The following is a 23718-nucleotide window of genomic DNA, read 5'->3' as shown; positions in this document are numbered from 1 at the left end:
AAAAGGCTGCTGCCCATTTTCAGGAACCATACGTTTGTCTGGCCTCTCATCAGATACCCCTCCGTTGTGGTTGCACCTACGGTACGGCTATCTGTATCACTGAGGCATGCAAGCCTCCCCACCAACGGCAAGGTTCATGGTTCATTGGGGGGGCATATGCATTATGCAGTGTGAAATGGTTAAGCTTGCACATAACAAAGGACATACACAGTTAAAGGAACTGAAGAGGAAGTAAAATAAGATTATTATATACCAGATGTGACTGACAAGGTGAAAAAGAGTGATCTCCAGTTGTGTAAAATGTTTAATTGTGAATTAAAAATCAGGTAACAAGGAAAATTTATTTCATTCCTTATTCAAAGAAAGTGCACTATTATATATTTATCACATGGATTGTATTGGACCACTTCAGTCAATTCACATTCTGAGCATTATGGACACATACCAAGTTTGCTCGGTTATATACTGTAAACACTAAAAAATCAACAGATGCAATTAGTAAGATGGAATTACAGCAAGGTAATTTTTGGAATCTAAGTAATTACCGATAGAGGGCTTCCTTTACTTCTCAAAGATACAAGGAGTACTACTTTACAGAAGTAATTGAGCACATTTTAATAATGGCAGGGCTCCTTAGGACCAATGGACAGATTGAGAGAATTAGTTCTACTTAGGCTCTGATAATTGATAAGCTTAATGGGGATAATGCCAATGACTGGCATAAGGTGGTACATCTACATCTACATCCATACTCCGCAAGCCACCTGACGGTGTGTGGCGGAGGGTACCCTGAGTACCTCTATCAGTTCTCCCTTCTATTCCAGTCTCGTATTGTTCGTGGAAAGAAGGATTGTCGGTATGCTTCTGTGTGGGCTCTAATCTCTGTGATTTTATCCTCATGGTCTCTTCGCGAGATATACGTAGGAGGCAGCAATATACTGCTTGACTCTTCGGTGAAGGTATGTTCTTGAAACTTTAACAAAAACCCATGCCGAGCAACTGAGTGTCTTTCCTGCAGAGTCTTCCACTGGAGTTTATCTATCATCTCCATAATGCTTTCGCGATTACTAAATGATCCTGTAACAAAGCGCGCTGCTCTCCGTTGGATCTTCTCTATCTCTTCTATAACCCTATCTGGTACGGATCCCACACTGCTGAGCAGTATTCAAGCAGTAGGCGAACAAGCGTACTGTAACCTACTTCCTTTGTTTTCGGATTGCATTTCCTTAGGATTCTTCCAACGAATCTCAGTCTGGCATCTGCTTTACCGACGATCAACATTATATGATCATTCCATTTTAAATCACTCCTAATGCGTACTCCCAGATAATTTATGGTATTAACTGCTTCCAGTTGCTGACCTGCTATTTTGTAGCTAAATGATAAAGGATCTATCTTTCTGTGTATTCGCAGCACATTACACTTGTCTACATTGAGATTCAATTGCCATTCCCTGCACCTTGCGTCAATTCGCTGCAGACCCTCCTGCATTTCAGTACAATTTTCCATTGTTACAACCTCTCGATACACCACAGCATCATCTGCAAAAAGCCTCAGTGAACTTCCGATGTCATCCACAAGGTCATTTATGTATATTGTGAATAGCAACGGTCCTATGACACTCCCCTGCGGCACACCTGAAATCACTCTTACTTCGGAAGACTTCTCTCCATTGAGAATGACATGCTGCATTCTGTTATCTAGGAACTCTTCAATCCAATCACACAATTTGTCTGATAGTCCATATGCTCTTACTTTGTTCATTAAACGACTGTGGGGAACTGTATTGAACGCCTTGCGGAGGTCAAGAAACACGGCATCTACCTGTGAACCCGTGTCTATGGCCCTCTGAGTCTCGTGGACGAATAGCGAGAGCTGGGTTTCACACGACTGTCTTTTTTGAAACCCATGCTGATTCCTACAGAGTAGATTTCTAGTCTCCAGAAAAGTCATTATACTCGAACATAATACGTGTTCCAAAATTCTACAACTGATCGACGTTAGAGATATAGGTCTATAGTTCTGCACATCTATTCGACGTCCCTTCTTGAAAACGGGGTACCGTCAGTCCAAAGGGCCACAAATTCAACGTGCCACAGAAGCTTTGGGAAAACGCCATTTCAATTTTGATAGGAGTTAAGATGCACTCACAGACTGATCTTTACATCACAATATTATTTGAAGCGAAAATTATTAATTCATTTGAAGAAAGATGCAAAAAACTAAAGGAAACTGTAAGCTACAAATCAGCAAGTTGCGAGAAGAACACCACGCTATCTTCTACAGAGGCTGGAAGAAAGCCTTCAGGTACAAAGCTGATGACCTAGTGATAATAAAACGACCTGATGGCAATAAAACGAGCACACACTGGGCCAAAATTAAAGCTGAAGGTTAAAAATCTAGGTCCCTATTGAGTAACAAACATTAAAACAAATGATACCTATGGTGTGTGCTGAGAAGGTTGTAACCATTGAGGGTCTCAGGACTCCCTCCCTGTTCAATATTAGAGTTTGTAACTGTGAGAATAGTAAGTAGTTCTGCATGAAAGTCAAATGATCGAGGCATATACGATCAAAGTTTTCATTTACCTTTGACAAATCTCCAGTGTGTCCTTCACCAAAAGTGCAACAAACATCCAGGCGATAACTCACCCCACACTTTTACAAGCATGTCTGTGTTCAGCACTGATGCTGTGCTGCACTGGATTCAATCTTCTAACAGTTAAGTGTTGTCTTGGCCATTGAATGTTTATATAGTGTAAACAGTTGCCATATGTATTTTTTGGTCAGGTATATGAAACAATTTTGCTGTTGTAACTGATGGGGATAATGGTGGTGGTGGTGGTGGTGGTGGTGGTGGTGGTGGTGGTAACGGTAACCTGGAGTTGTTGTAGGGTGAGGCACATACACAGGGTCGTAAGAATTCTGAAAGACACATTTGGTGAGATCAGGTGACCTTGGAGGCCACTGTAGTGTGAAATCTGTGCACTCCGTATGGCTGCTTTGAGCTGTAGGAGGCACAGTGCTGTATTCTCAATGAAAATTGTGCCACACCTGTTGAAACAGACAATTCAAAATGTCTGTTATTGCTATGTTATTTCCTTGTTGATAGAGAGAGCTGCTCAGAATGACATCAAATTTAAACGGAATGTTATTGAAGAAGAACAAATTTTTAAGGGAACAAAAAATATTTAACGAAAATTTTCCCACTAAATTGTGCTGTAAGAGTCATAATGTAAATGGGTTCGGCTGTAAATGACAGATGAATCGCAATACAATGTCTATGTTGAAAGTTGTACATTAAACCAACCATGCTGTGTAATTTGCACTCGTGCACAAGTTTGGCATTCAACAGTTATGACACTGTTAGCCCACACACCTTGGCAAGGTTGTACCACATCGGATGGGAAAAATTGGGTTTAGATTGTCCTGAGACCAATAACCACAAAAAAGCTACAAATGAAATGGGCTTTTAATTGTTGTGAAACTGGCACAAGACGTGTTCGGTACTGCCACAAGTCAAAATTGAGAAACAAAATGTTATACAACAGATTGGAGTGTCTCAGGGGTCAAGTTCAGAATGTGTGCCTTCAAATCATCAGTAAACAGAGCACTGAACACAGCATCTTCCAGATAGCCCCGCAGCCAGAAGTCACAGAGATTAAGTTCAGTTTATCTGAAGAGTGAGGCTGTAGGGAAATGATGATTGATAATTCTAGCATTTTGAAAATGCCTCTGCAGTAGTTGCTTTGTTAACTGTGCAATATGTGGAGGAGTGCCATCTTTCAGAAAAATGATTCTACCCACACATCCAAGCTGTTGAGGGGTTGGAATGATGTTGGTAATGCAAAATACTCACATAGCAATTATGAGTGACATTGTAAGTAACAGGATCGCAGGATCTATCTCCTCAAAAAAATATTGTCGTACGATAAATAATGCCATCAACCTACACCAAATAATTACCATTGCAGAATGAAGCTGTAACGATTGATGTGGCACATATTATGCAGTTTTGTTGGTTACCATATCCTTGGAGATAGAAATAGGCTTCATCTGTCCACAGAATGTTCTGTTGCTGTTCATTGTCCACTTCCAAGAGAGCAATAAATTCTAGAGCAGACATTTGTCTTACTGGCAGGTCAGCATGAAGCAACTCCTGGACATGGGTAATTTTGTACGGATAACAATGCAGAATGTTTTGTAAAATTTTATTCGCTATTCTCATAGGCATGTTCATAGTTCCGGCAATTCTCTGTGCACTGCATGTTTGCACATCACCGCTTGATCCCTAATGACATCGAATCAAGTGCTTTCCTCCCTCTGCTACATTGCACTTCAAAAGAACATGTCTTCTTTAATTTTGTGGTTGTTTTCTCCAGACCCTTAGCAGACATCTGACCAACACCCTGTTTCATACCCTTGAATATCCAGAACTTCTGTAGGGCTACTGGTGCATGGTCACTCCTCTTGTGAAAAGAGCATTACCAGCAGTGCATTTTAAAAGGTGAAGAAGCTAGATAGATTAAGATGTACAGATATTCACCAGCAAAGTCAGGAAATAGAAAGCAGAGTATTTCTTTGGTAATTACTTTAATTAGACCTTGTTTCTGTGAAGTTCAGTGAAATTGACAATGACCCTAAGAATCTGAGTTCTGACTATTGGGATGTTACCCTGCATTCCACTGTTTCACATGGGATCAACAGGCATTGTTGTGCACTAGGGTATGTCCTGTACTGCTACTTTTCATGACGTTATCCTGTTCAACAAGTTTCCTCTGTTCTGCCCTCTCCAGCACAATTCATCATCATCATCTAACTCTGAGAGATTCTATATCTTCTTCCACATTGTCTGTCCACCACTTTCATGACCTTCCTCTCTGCCTTCTTCCAGTTGGTCTTCATGCAGAACCATTTTAGGTGTTTGTCCAGTATCCATTGTAGGGATCTACATCTACATCTACATTTACATCCATACTCCGCAAGCCACCTGACGGTGTGTGGCGGAGGGTACCTTCAGTACCTCTATCGGTTCTCCCTTCTATTCCAGTCTCGTATTGTTCGTGGAAAGAAGGATTGTCGGTATGCCTCTGTGTGGGCTCTAATCTCTCTGATTTTATCCTCGTGGTCTCTTCGCGAGATATACGTAGGAGGGAGCAATATACTGCTTGACTCTTCGGTGAAGGTATGTTCTCGAAACTTTGACAAAAGCCCGTACCGAGCTACTGAGCGTCTCTCCTGCAGAGTCTTCCACTGGAGTTTATCTATCATCTCCGTAATGCTTTCGCGATTACTAAATGATCCTGTAACAAAGCGCGCTGCTCTCTGTTGGATCTTCTCTATGTCTTGTATCAACCCTATCTGGTACGGATCCCACACTGCTGAGCAGTATTCAAGCAGTGGGCGAACAAGCGTACTGTAACCTACTTCCTTTGTTTTCGGATTGCATTTCCTTAGGATTCTTCCAATGAATCTGTCTGGCATCTGCTTTACCGACAATCAACATTATATGATCATTCCATTTTAAATCACTCCTAATGCGTACTCCCAGATAATTTATGGTATTAACTGCTTCCAGTTGCTGACCTGCTATTTTGTAGCTAAATGATAAAGGATCTATCTTTCTGTGTATTCGCAGCACATTACACTTGTCTACATTGAGATTCAGTTGCCATTCCCTGCACCATGCGTCAATTCGCTGCAGATCCTCCTGCATTTCAGTACAATTTTCCATTGTTACAACCTCTCGATACACCACAGCATCATCTGCAAAAAGCCTCAGTGAACTTCCGATGTCATCCACCAGGTCATTTATGTATATTGTGAATAGCAACGGTCCTATGACACTCCCCTGCGGTACACCTGAAATTACTCTTACTTCGGAAGACTTCTCTCCATTGAGAATAACATGCTGCGTCCTGTTATCTAGGAACTCCTCTATCCAATCACACAATTGGTCTGATAGTCCATATGCTCTTACTTTGTTCATTAAACGACTGTGGGGAACTGTATCGAACGCCTTGCGGAAGTCAAGAAACACGGCATCTACCTGTGAACCCGTGTCTATGGCCCTCTGAGTCTCGTGGACGAATAGCGCGAGCTGGGTTTCACATGACCGTCTTTTTCGAAACCCATGCTGATTCCTACAGAGTAGATTTCTAGTCTCCAGAAAAGTCATTATACTCGAACACAATACGTGTTCCAAAATTCTACAACTGATCGACGTTAGAGATATAGGTCTATAGTTCTGCACATCTGTTCGACGTCCCTTCTTGAAAACGGGGATGACCTGTGCCCTTTTCCAATCCTTTGGAACGCTACGCTCTTCTAGAGACCTACGGTACACCGCTGCAAGAAGGGGGGCAAGTTCCTTCGCGTACTCTGTGATGTGGTCAAGCCAGACTGTTCTCCTACTTTTTATTGTTCTTACAGTTTCAGCTCCTTGCATGAGGTGATCTAGCTCAGTGTTCATTCTAGATCTCCAAAAACCATTGTTATATTCGACTGTGCCATAGATCTTGCACAGAACACTGCATTCAAATATCCTGAGCTGCTTCTCATCAGTAGTCGTTATTGTCCATGTTTCAGATCCATGGGTTACAACTGGCCTGATCTTGATCTTATAAATTTGAAGTTTCAGTTGTGTATTTAATAACCTAGAGGCCAACAATTTCTTAAAAGTATGAAAGCATCTATAAGCACTTAGGGTGGTTAATGTTCTGCTAATGTTCAGAATTGAAACCAGCTGCGGGTAGTGTATTAAAGTTATTATTTTCCTTCCTGGTGAAGCTCACGTACTTGGTCTTCATTTCATTACGACTAAGGCCTCTAGGTAATGTGGCTTCTTTCAGCTCATATTATTCTCTCTACTGGAGCTCTTCTACTAATAATTGTTACATCAGGAACATATGCACATATCTAGGTTGATTTTATGCATATGTAACCATGTATTTGAAGATTTTTAATGCTTGCTCCGAGAGTCAGCTTAAAAAGCACTGTAGAGAGGGCATCCCCTTGCCTGACTCCTTTACTAATGCCAAACCATTTACTGAGTTCTCCATCCACTCACACTGCAGCCTTGTACCAGCCATTGTTTCTTGGATAAGTGTAACATATGTGATATACCAAGCAGTTGCAAATCATTGAGCATTTCTGTCCTATCAAGACTATCAAAGGCGTGCTTGGGTCTACATAGAGGTTATGAAGTTCAATATAATACTCAAATGCGTTTTCATGTATTTCCCTCAGCACAAATACCTGATCTGTTGTTGACCTTTTAGGCCAAAATCCACACTGACATTGTCCTAGAATCTCTTCCGCATATGAAACTAGCCTGTTGTAGGTAATGCCAGAGGGAATCATATAGGTTACATTCAGCAGGGCAATTCCATGGTAATTCAAACAAGAAGTCTTGTCTCCTTTCTTATGGATTGGTTGGATTACCCCTAAGATCAACCCTTCTGGGATTCTTTCCTGATTCCATATCAACTTCATAAGTTTGTGGATTCACTTATGAAGACCAGTTCCCCCATTTTTCAATAGTTCTGCAGTTTTTCCATCAGTTCCTGGTGCTTTGGAGTTTTTTTTAGATAATGCTCTACCTTCTCTAATGTCGGTTCATATATCTCTGGATCTGCAGCGTAACGGAGTGGCTGCACACTCCTGATATGATTGCCCTCCAAAATCCCCTTGAGTATTCTCTCCATCTATCCAGAAAGTCTTGTTTGTATGTCAGCAAATTTCCCTCTTTGTCCTTACATGCTGTCATCTTTGGTCTATGTTCTTGAGTTCGTTCTTTAATTTTCGTATGAAGTATTCTGTTCACATTCCTTGATAGTACTCTTCCATCTCCTCTGCCTTTCTCCTTATGGCTTCCTTTTTTGCTGATACATTCCCTTGTTGCTTCTATTCTCTTTTCATTATAAAATGCTTAATTTGATATAGTGTTTCACTGTAAGCACTTAAGTCTTGCTTCCTTTCTCTGTTCCACTGCCTGTCTACATTCATCATAGCAGTCTTCAGTTCTTAGTCTCGATGTTTCCCCGAGTATTTCATGTGCTGTTGTCAGAATGGCAATTTTGATTGAGTTCCATTCTTTGTCTATATTGTCTTAATAATCTTTTGTTTGTAACTCCTGTCTCGGTCCATTCTGATACTCTTGAACAATGGACCTATCTTTCAATTGTTCTATATTCCATTTCTTTACTCTGGTACTACTTCCTTTGGCAGCTACAGTAAGTTTCTGCCTCATTTTGCCTCCTGCTAGGTAACTGCCAGAATCTGATTTAGCTAGCTCCTCAAAAAGTGCACACATTTCCCTTGTCAGATGCTTGTGTCTTCGGTACCAGCTGTGGTCTATTTGATTTGCTTCATTTCTTTCTGGTGTTTTCCAGATCACTTTGTAGACATTTTTCCTCGGGAAATGGATACTCACTACCTTTAACTTGTTGGCAGCGGCAAATTGGGCAACCATCATATTGTTATTACTAGTTTTAACATGCAGATTTCCTTACTCTACAACATGCTTCTGAGTGTCTCTTCTTTGCAGAGTTTGGCATTATAGTCACCAAGGAGTGTTTTAGAGTCACATCTAGGTATTCTATCCGAAACTTCCTGTAGCTAATTGTAGAAATCTTCTGCCATGTCTTCATCTGATTCTTCTGTTGATGCATATACATTCATGAAGATCACATTGTGAAGTTTGTCTTTGACACGCAGAGGAAATATCAAGACAGTGCTTGACAAACTGCAGTACCTCGAATTGAGATATTGTATCCATCAACTATGAATGCAGCATTTCTCCAGTTACACCCGAACCTCACTAAAAATATATAGCTAAATGTGTGCTGCTTATAATTCAGTCCAATTATGCTACACTGAAATTCATTAGATGATGAAATGCAGCTCTTTTACAAGAAAACTGGACTTCTCGAAAAACCAAAAATTCTGACCAGAAATTTAAAAGGAACATTTAAAAGCTGGACCTGTCCGGAAAAAGTCAGACATTTGGCAACCCTAGGTCTTATTTCAGAAGGTGAAAAATCTAGACAGATTAATACATTCAGCAGCGAAGTCATGAGATAGAAAGCAAAGTATTACTTTAATAATTTCTGCAGTTAGAGCTGTTTTTGAAGTGCAGTTGAATTGACAATCGAATGATTGATCCTAAGAACCTACAGATGTGAAAATGGTTATCACACCAGTTGTGACTGTCAGGATGTTACACTGTACTCAGTTTTTTTCATGTGGGATCAACAGGCATTGTTGTATACTAGAATATATCCTGTGCCGAACCTCCATATTTTACCACGTTGTTAAGTGAAACAGATAACACAGACTTAAATCATGAAAAATGTTCCCTATTATCCTCCATAATATCGCAGTGTCATTTTTAATGTGACATGCAGAAAATACTATAGAGATGACATCTGGAGGTATTAGAGTACCCCTTGCCTTGCTACCTGTTTGACGAGCCCTTGTGATTGATTTATATCTAAAAAGGGAAGAACCATTAACACTTCCAAAAAACATTGCACATTATTTCTACCATAAGCTGCTGTCTTCAATCACTCTATCATTAAATTATATACACTGACATACAGTGCCTGACAGTAGTTTGGAAACTTGACTGTAGCAGGAAATTACAGCAAAGAGTGTATTTATTTCACTGAATTGGATGTGTTGGCATTTGTTTTACTGAACCTTGTGTGAAGTATAATAATAATTATAATATTGTTACATGGCCGGTCTTCATGAAGTGAAACAACTTTAAAAAATTAATTTCAGGAACTGGTCGACATAAATCAGTCGCTGTTGAAAGCTCTTGGAGTATCTCATCCTCGTCTTGATGAAGTTGTGCAGTTAGCTGCAACTGCTGGATTACATGCAAAGCTGACTGGTGCTGGTGGTGGAGGATATGCTTTTGTGTTTTTGTCACCATCAGTAGAAGACAACAGAGTTCAGCTGCTGAAAAGATTACTTGCACAGCATAATTTCCATTACACTGAAACTGGGATTGCAGGTCCAGGTGTTATGCTTCAGGAGGAGCAGGGCACTATTTGATATTGTTGCTGTAATATATTTATTTCTGTTACTTCAGACTGTCAAAATATTAAATGTGCTGTATGAATAGAAGCAAACCACTATAAATGTATCATCATTTATCATGTAAATTGGCACCAATCATGCTCATATATGGATTAATATTCAGAATGCTTGCAGTTGATGCAAGTGTTTCATCTAGTAGAAAATCCTCTGTAGATTATCAATTGGAGTCTATAATTTCTATTTATATACAATATTAGAAAGGAATAAAGAAGTTTGGAATGAGATTTTTTTGTGCTGACGTAAAATTTGCAGAGAAACGGGTGCTTTTCAAATACAGTAATTTATCTGCCCCTCTGATATAACTTATGTCTTATTTTCAAGCAGAATGTCATTTATTTAATTTTATTAAATTTTTTCCAGGTTTTTATGTTTGAGATAAATCCTAGAAAAATGCTCCTGGCAAAATAATCAATGGCAATTTTAATGATATTGATATTAATTTCATGCTAAAATGCTTGTGTATTTAATTCTTTGAATAACTTGATGTTTGCATCAAGCAGTTATTTCTTTGCCTTTGATGTGCATTCAGTTTTGTTGTGTTATTTACATAATTATGATGTACTGGGTATGTATGTGTTTATGTACTGGGCATGTATATGTTTGGCTTTTATCTATGAGCTCACCATTTGAGAATTGTTACATTTATGTTATTTGCAGTATCAGACAAAGAACAAAAAGAAAAATATTTAGCAATAGTTTGAAAAAATATTTTTATGTGCAAAGCTGAGTGCATGGAGCCAGCTAGAAATGACACTTATTTAGAAAACCTGTTTATGTATCTAATAATCGTGCTACATATAAACTGCATTTATTTTAATTGCATTTTTTCTTTTATACAGTGTACATTTTTTCCTTTAGAAAAGAACAAAATTTTGTGGTGTACTATGTTCTATACACAAATCATTAATGTTACTATGTGATGAAAAATGGTTTAATGTATTGTGCCAAATCTGTGTGTTTTTATTGCAGTGCTAGCAGTATGATGACAAGATCAATTACAGTTTTTTTAATGTAATATTATATGATTAATAGCATTCACAGGATGGCATTAAAAATCTAGCAGTATTTCAATATATTAAATAGAAGAATTGAAGTTTCTTGTAGTAGCATAAAATGCTTGAAGCAAGAATCCCTTCTATCAAATGTTTCCATTTCATTATTCCAGGCAAATTATAAATTTAACTGACATGATTAAAATAAATGACACAAAGTGAAGTACAAAATTTTATTTGTGCTGTGTATACATTTTACCAATAAACAGGACAGACAAGGAGAGAATAGAAGCTTCTGAATGTTGAAGATTAGATGGGCACATTAGGTAACTAATAAAGTGGTATTCAATAAGATTGCTTACATTCATGGAGTCATTGAGGGAGGTAGCAGACAATTTTATTATCAAAGCAGATGTTGAAATTGAAACTAGAGTCTGAGTGTACAGAATAAAATTCAACTTTCAGTTTTGAGTGCATACGTATCCCTATCCCTTTGATTATGTGCAAGTGGGTAATGGTCAGTCACATCATTAGTCTCGTGGAACTCTCTTCCCTGCTGTGGTAAATATTCTTCCCATCAACTTAATTATTTTAGTGTGTACCGTATTTACTCGAATCTAAGCCGCACTTTTTTTCCGGTTTTCGTAATCCAAAAAACCGCCTGCAGCTTAGAATAGAGTGCAAAGCAAGCGGAAGTTATGAAAAATGGTACGTGCCGCCACAACTAACTTCTGCCATCGAATATATGTAGCGCGACACAGGCATGCTTTGTAGGCACAAAGATAAATACTGGCGCCAAAACCTCTGCGTCAGTAAATAAATTTAAAAAAGAAGTGGAAGACGAGTTTCTTTTCTCCGCCGCGAGTTTCGACCACTGCATTTTCATACATTATCCTACGAAGTAAATACAAATTCCGTATTGTTCATCTTCGAATGTAGCACAATTTCAGTGTACTACGAAAATCTGACTGGCAAGACTGTTTGGGATGTTTGTCAATATGGCCAACTCCACGTTCTGAATTTTTTCCTATCTGTGAGAAGAGATGGTTGCTAATAGGAACCTGATGAAATTTGAATCACATACAGTATTCTCTTCACCATAAGAATAATACGAATATAAAAATTTTGCCATGTATTCTTTTGTGTTTGCTGCTATCTCATTTAAATCCTGTCTGCCTAATAAACTACGAAACTAGAGTGAGACAACAGCAAACGCGGAAGAATATACGTATTGTGTCATGTTTATATTCGTATTATTCTTATGCCTAGTAATGATACAGTCTGAAATGAAGCACAGCAAGTGACTAGATTCTTAAATCTAAGATGACTCTAATTTCTGTGCAGAATTTGATGTAATAAAGAAGCGGCCGCAAAGATTTTCAAACGGAGAAAAATTTTCGCCTAACTCTCGTTCAGAACATGTTCTATCATACGCAGTCTATTATTTGATTCTTGTTGATCATTATCAAAGAAAGCAGCAGTGTAAGTAACAACAAATAGCAGTCTCTTGCCATTGTTTCGCTAACGAGACGATTCCTCTCTTTTTTGTTTTAATTGTACGCGGCGGTAGCGCGCACAAAAGCAAGCCATGCCGCGAGCCGCGACAGGCCGTAAACACGCACTATCAGAATGCGACAAACAATGCATGACACAGTGCAGTAATGCATTTTCAGCTTAAGAGTGACGCAAACACCTATAACAAAGAAAACAGCACTTATCAGATCAAAGCAAAATAGGCAATCGATTCAAACCAGACGAAGCACGTGAAAAAGGAAGGGTACCCGTATAAATACGGACGGAGCGCCTGACGCATAGCAATGGCTACGTGGTAAAGCTTAACTGCTAAGCTTATGACTCGAACCAAACTACTGTAGCTGTATTGTCATTCATTCGACCTAAATTGTGTCTCATATTACAATGGACCAACTTTGTTTCGATTTGGAGGTGTGGCCTAAAACTTTTCTCTCCCCTTGAATTTCGAGTCTCAAATTTCAGGTGCGGCTTAGATTCGGGAAATTTTTTTTTTTCCTTGATTTAGAGTCTCATTTTTCAGGTGCGGCTTAGATTCGAGTGCGGCTTAGATTCGAGTAAATACGGTATGCGATAGACGTCCTTCTCACTTCCAATCCATCTTGATATCTAGCAGAGGCTTGCTAAACTTAATGGAGCAATTTATTGCTCATTTCATAAAACTTTTATATTTTCAAATTGCTCCATTTATCGTTCGACTCAAAGAACACTATCAATATCACTGTGGCCTGAAACCTATGAAACTTTCATTATTCAGTTGTGTGTTGTGTTACTAATTTTAATACAAAATTTAGCTAGATAATCTGATCCGTGGTCTAAACAATTGCCACTTCTTCCCAACTTTCCAAAATTTGTCCTCTGTCTTAAGGAATGAATTAAATGTTCCGAAAGCCAGGATTAGTTCTCATTAATGTGACCCAGACCTTGTGTCTCATAGTAATTTTATACTTAGCTGTTTATTTGTCCACAGATCTTTGGACAGTAATAGGCATGTCAGCTTAATATCACAATAATTCTAATAAAAACAATATTATGAAAAGGATAGAAGATTGCTATTCACCACATAGAGGAGGCACTGAGTCACAGATAGACATACTGAAAAGACATCAACATTTTAGCTTTCGGTCAAAAGGCCTGCGGAAATAAACTCACATACTTACAACTCCCACCACATGGCCACTGTCTCTGGTCCTGGCCGCTGTGGCCTGACTTCTAATTAAAAGTTTACAAACATAACTATTATAGTGATAGGAATTCAGACACCATCATTTTTATCTGTGTTGCAGTTCCAGCTGTAGGCTTTGTTCATGGTAGTAAGTAGAACTGTGTAACAGAAGCTGATTTAATTTTGAGCAATTAAGAGGGTCATCCACAAAGTAAGCTCTGTTTCTATCCGCGCCAGCACTATGATCGCAGTTCTGAGTATATGCGACAGTTACTCTGACTCAAGGAGAAGACATGTATGCCATTTTCAGATTGCTGCTGCTGCTGCTGCTGCTGTGTGCTTTGTAGTGCTTCTTTATGTCAGCTGTAATTGAAAATGCCGCCGCATGTGAAATCAGATCTGTGATTTGTTTTCTAAATGCAAAGAAAGTTAAACTAAAGGAAATTTATCAGCAAATCTGCGAGGTTTACGGACAAAATGCTATGAGTGATTCAGTGGTTAGAAGATGGGTCAGACTATTCAATGAAGGACATGATCAAGTGCACAACGAAGAACGAAGTGGATGCCTGTCTGTGGTTACTGATGAACTGGTTCACTGGGACATGTTTGATCATCCTTTGTACAGCCTGGACTTCGCTCCTAGCGACTTTCATCTCTTCTTACACCAAAAATCTGTCCTTGGTGGTCACCACTTCAACAATGATGAGCTGAAATAACATGTTACCACATGGTTGAATGAACAGGTGGCAACTTTCTATGAAGAAGGCATACAAAAACTTATGCCACGCTATGACAAGTGCCTACAAAATTTCAAAAGCTATGTAGAAAAGTAGATTTTTGTAGAATAAATATTTTTTCTGTATCTGTACACGTTTGTTGTATATAACCAAACGGAACTTACTTTGTGGACATACCTCGTATATTTGATTAATTGTTATTTTACCACTAATTTGGATGTGATTTGTTCGTGGAGGTGTCTAACCAATGAGTGTATATCTAGAAAACATAGTCAACCATAAGTTCTCAAGTGACATGAATATGATAGATGGGAGCTGTCATGGATTGATGTCCTCATCAAGGTAGTGCACAGAGGCCTGGCCTGTGAGCTGCAGGCGCACTTGACTGAAACCTTTTCTGATGAGGCGAGCCCATGACATCACTGCATGGGCTGAGCAGTCTGGCACGTAAGCAACAGTGTGCTATGGGTTCAGTATTCACACACAGAGATGTAGCCCTTAGACTGTGGCTGCACAGCTCTGCACTGAGTAAGCCCATTATGTTACCATGTGGGCCGAGTAGTGCTGTGCACAAGCACTGGTATGCTGCAGACTACGGGCTAATGTTAGCTTTGATGCTGCTGTGAGCTTTGGTCTATGAGTGATGAGTACAGCAGTGCTTAGTGGAGTGGTGAAACTTTTCCATTTGTTCCTTAACACAGAAAATGAGCACAAAACATTGTTTGTGGAGGAAGGAGAGCATGTTGAGAAAAAGGAAAGTAAAAGAAAAATTAATCAATCCAGAGTGCAAACTTCACATCCTAAAACAAATCTCGGAAGTTCAATTTGGACAGTATTTAAGCCTATAGAGCACGGCAATCTGAAAAACGTTAAACTTCATGTGCTGTTCACTGTTCAGTGAAATTTACACTCGTGCAGAATGGCCAAGTGTCACTTTGCACATTTCTCGCAGTGTGTGTGTGTGTGTGTGTGTGTGTGTGTGATAAACAAAGGTCTTGTGAGGATGACGAATGCTTTTCTAAACCTGCTCAAAAGATAATTGTCAATAAATGCATGGATGTATGTGCACAAGACGTAAGGTCATATGGAACTATTCAGACATTAATCAACACGTGCAACTAATGGAAAAGTATCCCTTGACTATGTAACAACACATTGCAGATAGTGCTAAGCCTAAGAGATGTTATTATGCATGAGGTAATTCCTTGTATATTAAAAGATGGATGCTCAGCCACTACGGACATGCGTAGATGTAGCACAAGAAGAAATCATTATCTGACATGTAGTCTCCTATTTTGCTGACTGAACTCAATGTGATACAATTTGAAGAGGATTGTCAAGGCTATTTATGCCACTTGGTATTCATGGCGCTGCTTGGAAGACAAGAAACCTTTTACGACTGATCAAGGTTCCAACATTGTTTTTGGCCTGCGTAATTATTCGTAGTTGAATTATTGTTGCCATATGCTAAATACAGAGGTATGAAATGCTTTTAACCCAGCATATATATGCATCAATTGTCCACAAGATCATTGTATTTTGACTTTGGGAGAAGAACTTGTCATTTATGCAAAGAAAAGTGGCCTTCTCAATATTGTTGGTAGATCATGGGAATAGTCCTGTGATACTCTCTGGAATATCTGGCTGATAATGTTAGAATAGGAGGAAAGACAGTATTTGACTGTGTGTGAAAAGCTTATGAAAGGCATGAATTGAAGGAATATATATTACGCTGATGAACAAACTACTTCCTCTTCTTACTGTACTGTAATTTTTATATGTTATCATTTAATTTGTAGCAAGTCTTTTAAAAGATTAGGATTTTTGCAGCCGTTCAGGGAGGCATCCGAGAAATTATAACTGGAGAATTCACATGCACTGCACCTTGTGTTGCCATGAAAGATGACACTATTACATTATTTGCCTTGGGCACCTCAGGACAGATGAGCCTCTGAAATAGGAGCTTTGTGTAGACATCTCAAATTCTACTCAGAGGTAAAGATAATTGAACAGAAGTGCCAAGAAGTAGCAACTTTTCGCTAACCATCATTTAAAAATGATATTTGAGGACGAGACATGAAGTCATGGCAGAGGTGAGACATACAGTCAATTTATTGCTACATCATTAGCTCCCCAAGTGGCCTTTTCTCAAGGGCACTGCAGACTCTCAATCAAAAACAAGGTCATTCACAGAATCGAGTATAGGCCTAATAGGCTCAGATTCGATATTCCCTTGTCTACAGAACAGCCGAATATGTGAGAAAATGTCATCAGATCACTCGATCGAATGTGTGAGTGACCCGAGTGGAGCTCTGAAATTCAATGAAATACTTCAAATAGCTTCAACAACAGGACATTGGGTTTTATTTTCAATAAACTTCCATATTCGGAATAGGCTCACATTATTGCTGATTTGCAAAATGGTATATTAGAAGATTTTTGTATTTTTCCAATCATGTAAAAGACATTTTGGTGAAAGAGGCATGTATGAGCCATGAAGAGAGAGTTCTTTCATCAAATTCCACAAAAGCACTACCAGCGAAAGTAAAGAAGTGTGCTTTGTGGGCAGATGTCAAAGGCAGTCTTACTCTGATAGACAAGCTGGAAAGATATTTCAATCAGAACTGCAAAATGGGAGAAAATGTGGCTTCTTACTGGAAAACGAGTGGGCAAAATTTTCCAACTCTTCAGAAGCTCACGAGGAAAAGGTTTTGTATACAAGCATCTAGCTCTGCATCTGAAAGAAATTTTAGTTGTGCTGGTTTCATTCTCAGTGCAAGATGGTCACTTTTGCAGCCTCTTTTTTATTAATGATAATTCTATCAGAGTGCAAGATGAGTGAAAAAACATACTAAAACTATTTTTGGATATTAAGTTTCATTCTCCATTGTTTGTAGTGGTGAAAAAGTTTTTGTTTACTGCACATTTTGTTATGTATGTTTGATTTACATCAGATTACTGAGCAGCAGGGCCAGTAATGGAAACTAACGTGAGTCGTCATCACACACTCAGTGGCCATTTAAAATATCTAACAAATGCAAGGCAACTGTGAATAAAAAAAAATTTTTGTGAGAGCAGGTGATGGTGGGACACGCATGCCGCATAGTAAAGTTTGACGTGTTGCTCGCGTGGGCTCAGTAGTCGGTATGTCTACCTAGAGTTCCTCGTGATGCAGCCTGCCCACTGTGGTGGGCTGCGGCAGGCTGAGGCAGCACAGAGCCATGAGCTGGCACTTCAGATGCTGCAGGTCGGGCCAGAGAATCCTGCGAGCTCAAGAGTGCTGCGCAGCAGGCCATTCTACACTACCCTGGTGCTCATGACCACACCAGGAGGGGACCTTCTGAATTATTTGCTGTATAAATGAGGACTGTAATGTATTTTGCCAGCTGGGGTGGCCGAGCAGTAGTAGGCACTACAGTCTGGAACCACGCGACCGCTACGGTCGCAGGTTCGCCTGTATGTGATGTTCTTAGGTTAGTTAGGTTTAAGTAGTTCTAAGTTGTAGGGGACTGATGACCTTAGTAGTTGAGTCCCATAGTGCTCAGAGCCATTTGAACCATTTGTAATGTATTTTCAAGGAATGGTGTATCACTTGCAGCCGTGTAACATATCAGAGGAAAAGATCATAACCAACATGGCCTGGAGACGAGAGTTACATTTTTCAGTGACAACTGGTTTGAAACCCAGTAGTGTTGTCAGTGAATGTAGGACAATCACAATCAATTTCTGAATGAACATTGTGGAGGGAACTGCTCGCAGTGATCACTTGACGTTTGATACCTTGCATAAGGCCATTGCTCACAGCAGCTCATAACACTACATTAAACTTAACAACACATAAACTGGACAGTAGCTGACTGGAGGCATGTAGTGTAGTCTGATTAGTCACAATTTTGCCAATTTTCAAATTATGTGTGAGATTTTTCACTGATGGTCCAGCGAGGTGTTTAACACGCAGACTGTGTAGGGGTAATCCAGGCTAGAGGTGGTTGTGTTACAGTGTGGGAGTATGTTCCATACATAGCTGGGACACATTTATTCAGATTACACTGTGCATGTTTCTGTTTAGAGATGGTAGTAGGGGCTGATAAAGTGATAACTTAACAAGAGCAAGGAAAAAAATAAAATGGTAGATGAAAAAACCTACCAGATAACGTATCATAAATAGCGTGACAGATGGTGAACCTAACATGAAAAATAGTTTAAAAACGTAAATAAATAAATGCAATTGAGAAAATAACAAATTGTGAGACGGAATTGAAAAGAATTGCAGAGTGACTTATAACCACTTTTTTTTTGGGGGGGGAAAGTTACTTGTCTCGCATTCTCATATGTCTCTTTTATCACGTTAACAACATTTTGTTTCCAAAATGCTGCAAATCCCGCTCACAAGTATGATAGAAAAGTGTGTTCATTTCCAAAGTGACATTATTACTTTGCTCTTTTATTTCCTACCTGACTTATTTCCAATGTCTGCTTGAAATCAGGTTAACTACAACACAGTCATGGCTATTTTACGTACTTGTACGTGTGCCCTATGGTGGTACACAGAATCGTGGCATATTTTGATAGTGTTATAACATCACCTGTTTTTTTTTGTGAGGAAAAAGAAATGTGACCCATGAGAATGGCGTAAAAACAAGAAAGCCCTTCAAGAAAGTGGTTATTAATATTTATGTAGGATGGGAAGCTGCGGGTGATTGGTAGTCTATCACAACTACACCATCTCATCACCCTGATGCAATCACCTGTGAAAAGCCTGAATAACCACCTTTTGCAGTGCAGATCACTGTGAGACATGGAGGAAGAGAGTCCGTGAGGTTCTGGAAGGTACCGATAGGAATATGGAGCCATGCCGGTGACATTTTTCAGTTGAAGATCTATGGCTTTTATAGACTGATATAGGTGAAACCACAGATTTTCAATTGGGTTTAAATCTGAGAAGTTTGGTGGCCAGGGGAGTATGGTAAACTCATCCTGATGCTCTTAGAACCACAAACACTGTAAGATGTAGCATTGTCCTGCTGGTGAATGTGATCACGCCAAGGATGATATCACCCAGGGAATGCCAAGAAAACATTCCCTACTCTGACCTGAGCCCTTCCGTTGATTGTTGCAGGGAGTTTGCTAGCAGACGTTTCCTACTGTACACACCACCAATATCTGTCAAATAAAGTGTAAAACATGATTCATCTGAAAAGGCCACCTGTCACCACTCAGCAAATGTCAAGTTGCAGTATTGGTGTGCAAATTCTAGCCATCGTCAATGATGAACAGCAGTCAGCTTGGGTGCGTGAACCAGACACCTGCTCTGGAGGCCGATATGCAACAATGTTCGCCGAATAGTCATTGGGGAGACATTGTTGATAGCCCCCTGGTTCATCTGCATGGTCAACTGCTCATCAGTTACATGTCTATTCACTCTTGCATATCTTTGCAACCATTGTTAACGTCTGTCCTACATGGCCCATGGTGCACCACACTTGGCTCGGAGCTGGTTTTGGATAGTGCCATTTTGTCATGCACAGTATACTTTAACCACAGTAGCACATGAACTGTTTACAAACTTAGCCATTTTGGAAATGCTTTCATCCTTGGTCCAAAAGCCAATGATCATGCCTATCTGGGAGTCAGGTAAATTGCTGTGTTTCTGCATTACGAAGACATCTGCACTGCCACCTGCCATCTGGGAGTGATTATTGCACATTGACATCGAACAAAGGTTGTAGTCGCATTAATGTGACTGGACCGAGTAATATGCATTTAGTTGCCACTTTGAAAACTGTTGCAAGGAAATGACCTGCAGTTCACAATTGCCAGGAGACTAAACTGGAGGACCAAGGTTCAAGATTTTGGAGATAATGCTGGAAGTAAGAAATTTTGGAATGTTTGGGCAGTTCAGTTTTGGAGGAAGAAGGAGATCCCCATTGGATTTGGATTTGATCTGTTTGAGGCAGGGTTCAATGCACTTTTTTTTTGTCAGTGTGGTAGGAGTGAGTGGTGAAGTAGAATTTCCAGTTGACGGAGATTTTGAGTTAGAACAATGTGACTGAATTCAAGTGTTGGACTGAAAGTTAGAGGTCAACAGAATGGACGTCTTCGGAGTAGGGAGATTAGATGAGAGGCTCACAATTAAATTGGGACTGGGAGTAGAAGGTGCTTAGATGTGATTGGGACTGGGTGAGAGGGGGGTTGGGAGTGGGTGAGACACGTGCTGGTAGTTGTAGGTTAAGAAAGAATACTACACTTCTTGATGAATTATTTCACAGGTGGTGAAGTTGTTGTCTGAGCCTACTGTTATGGTTTCTTTCTCAGAAGTAACAATAATAAAGAAAACCAGCAAGCACAATGATTTAGGAGTTGCAGTATTTGTTAAATAATGTATGCTGTGAGTGCAAAGTCTATGATTCTGTAACTGAAATACATTCTTGTTTAATAATTTGGCACTTTTCTGTATGCTGTACTGAGTTGCTGTCATTTTATCTTCGCCTGCAGTGACAAAGTAGCATTATACGATTTGCCATATAATGTTGTATAGCACCTGCAGGCTCTCTTGACTGTTGTAGTATTACTCTTCTGACACAATGACAAACGAGTCAACTTGTCTTCCAAAGTTATTCTTGGCCATAGTTGTCATATCTTATCCACCATATTAATATAACAACGAAAGCTAATCTATTAGTGACAATATAATGTGAATGGATAGATAAAAAATCTGGTTATCAAGCGGCGGCAGGGGAATACAGGCACAAAAAGTTTAACTTTGACAAGATTTTGGAACCAGTGGCTTCTTTTTCTGGCAGAGGGGTTGAAGGGAAGGAAGAGGGGCGAAGGAAAAGGACTGGGGATGTTGAGGGAAAGGGGTACAGATCAGAAAAGCCACCCAGAATCCCGGGTGAAGGGGAGACTTACTGAATGGGAAGAAAAGGAGACTGATTGTTGGAGACTGTACCAGACAAAATTTGAAAACCTGAGAGCTTAAAGGTGGAAGACAGTATAATATGAAAGACTGAGATTACTACTAAAACATCATGCACAGGTTAATAAGAGTGAAAAGGTAAGTGCCTGGTATGTAACAGAAGTGGGAGGGGGGATGGCAAAAATCAAAGATGTAGGAAACTAAAATGGAGTGACGAAAGGAGTAGTTACTGTGAAGAAATGCTGAGACAGACGAAAATGACATATATTAAGGCCAGGCGGGTGGCGAGAACCAAGCACGTGTTTTAGTGCTAGTTGCCACCTCTGGAGTTCTGGAAACTGGCATCGTGGGGAAGAATCCAGATGGTGCGTGTGGTGAAACAGGCACCGAGGACATGACTGTCATGTTGTACACAATGCTCTGCAACAGGATATTGTGGTTTGCCTGTATACATCGTCTGTCTATGCCCATTCTCCCTGATTGATAACTGGGTGGTAGTCATGCCGATGTTAAAGGCTGAACACTCTTTACATAACAGCTGGTAAATGACTTGTCGTTTCACAGGTGGCTCTCCATTTGATAGTACATTTGCCAGTCACAGGGCTGGAATAGGCGGTGGTAGGAGGCTGCATAGGGCAAGTCTTGCAGTGGGGATGATTACAGGGGTAGGAGCCATAGGGAAGGGAGATGGGTGCAGAAGGAGCATTGGGTCTGATAAGTATATTGCAGAGATTGGGAGGGCGATGAAAAGCTATTCGAGATGTGGTGGGCAAAACTCAGACAGAATGGATCTCATTTCAGGGCATGATTTAGCGGTTACGTAAACACTGCTCGGCCTTTTACACTGGCATGACTACCACCCAGTTGTTAATCAGTATGAATGGGCACAGGCACAGGCTGTGTACAGGCAACACACAATATCCTGTTGCAGAGCATACAACATGAGTCATGACCTCGGTGTCTGATTCACCACAAGTGCCATCTGGATTCTTCGCCCAGACACCAGTTTCTCATAACTTCACAGGTGGAAACTAGCACTACAACATGTCCTTGGTTCTCACCACCCACCTGTCTTAATTCCTTCTGTTTCAGCATTTCTTCACAGTAACTACTCCTTTCTTTACTCCATTTTAGTTTTCTACATCTTTCATTTTCTGACCTGCCTATTTTTCACCCCTGTTACATACCTTTGTTACATATAATGCACTTAGCTTTTCATTCTTATTAATTTTTGCATGATGGTTTAGTAGTAGTCTCTGTCTTGCATGTTACCCTGTCTTCCACCTTTAAGCTCTGGTTTTCAAATTTCATCCGCTGCAGTCCCCAATGATCAATCTTTCCTTCTCATGCCGTACAGTAAATTTCCCATGACTCAAGGTTCTGGGTGACTTTTCTGAACTGTACCCCTTTCCCTAAACCTCTCCAGTCCTTTTCCTTCACCCCTCTTCCTCCCACTTCAACTCTTCTGCCAGAAGTAGGAGCTACTGGCTCCGAAAGTTTGTGAAATAATAGATTTAGTAAGAGTTTTGACATTAATATATTTAAAATTAAATATCAGGGTAAACAAAAGTGTTCTAATGGTCAGGTACTACGCCACAACGATATTATTGCACTTGGCATCCCAAGGCCGTTGTTGGAAACTCATGGTGATTTTACAAGAAACAATTACTGTGATGACTAAGGAAAATGTATGGCACTGTGAATGATTTCCAGACAGTTGTACATATACTGTCAAGTTTTTCAGTGTGTCCTCCTGAAATATCATCATAAAAACTCGCAATAAGCTGACTGAAGTGCCCTCACTCCCACGTGCAATAATGTCATGATTGACTTATAAGACATTAATTACAAAATCAAAATACAGGGCTATTACAAATGATTGAAGCGATTTCACAAATTCACTGTAGCTCCATCCATTGACATATGGTCACGACACACTACAGATACGTAGGAAAACTCATAAAGTTTTGTTCGGCTGAAGCCGCACTTCAGGTTTCTGCCGCCAGAACACTCGAGAGCGCAGTGAGACAAAATGGCGACAGGAGCCGAGAAAGCGTATGTCGTGCTTGAAATGCACTCACATCAGTCAGTCATAACTGTACAACGACACTTCAGGACGAAGTTCAACAAAGATCCACCAACTGTTAACTCCATTCGGCGATGGTATGCGCAGTTTAAAGCTTCTGGATGCCTCTGTAAGGGGAAATCAACGGGTTGGCCTGCAGTGAGCGAAGAAACGGTTGAACGCGTGCGGGCAAGTTTCACGCGT

The 23718-nt window shown here is 40.0% G+C and overlaps 1 protein-coding gene across 1 annotated transcript in view; it reads left to right on the top strand.

Annotated features, from left to right (window-relative positions):
* The window catches only part of LOC126100245 (mevalonate kinase), a 29957-nt gene extending 19034 nt beyond the window's left edge, over positions 1–10923 (top strand). Inside the window, exon 4 of the mRNA XM_049910827.1 lies at positions 9786–10923. Coding sequence (XP_049766784.1) covers positions 9786–10061 — 276 coding nt within the window. The 3' untranslated portion in view covers positions 10062–10923. The remainder of the gene's footprint in view (positions 1–9785) is intronic.
* Positions 10924–23718: the final 12795 nt, after the last annotated feature.

This window comes from Schistocerca cancellata, chromosome 9 (genome assembly GCF_023864275.1).
Source record: "Schistocerca cancellata isolate TAMUIC-IGC-003103 chromosome 9, iqSchCanc2.1, whole genome shotgun sequence".
In the NCBI taxonomy this organism is placed as follows: Eukaryota; Metazoa; Arthropoda; class Insecta; order Orthoptera; family Acrididae; genus Schistocerca; species Schistocerca cancellata.
Note: the sequence above shows the minus strand (reverse complement) of the source record. Positions and strands in the feature narration are given on the sequence as shown.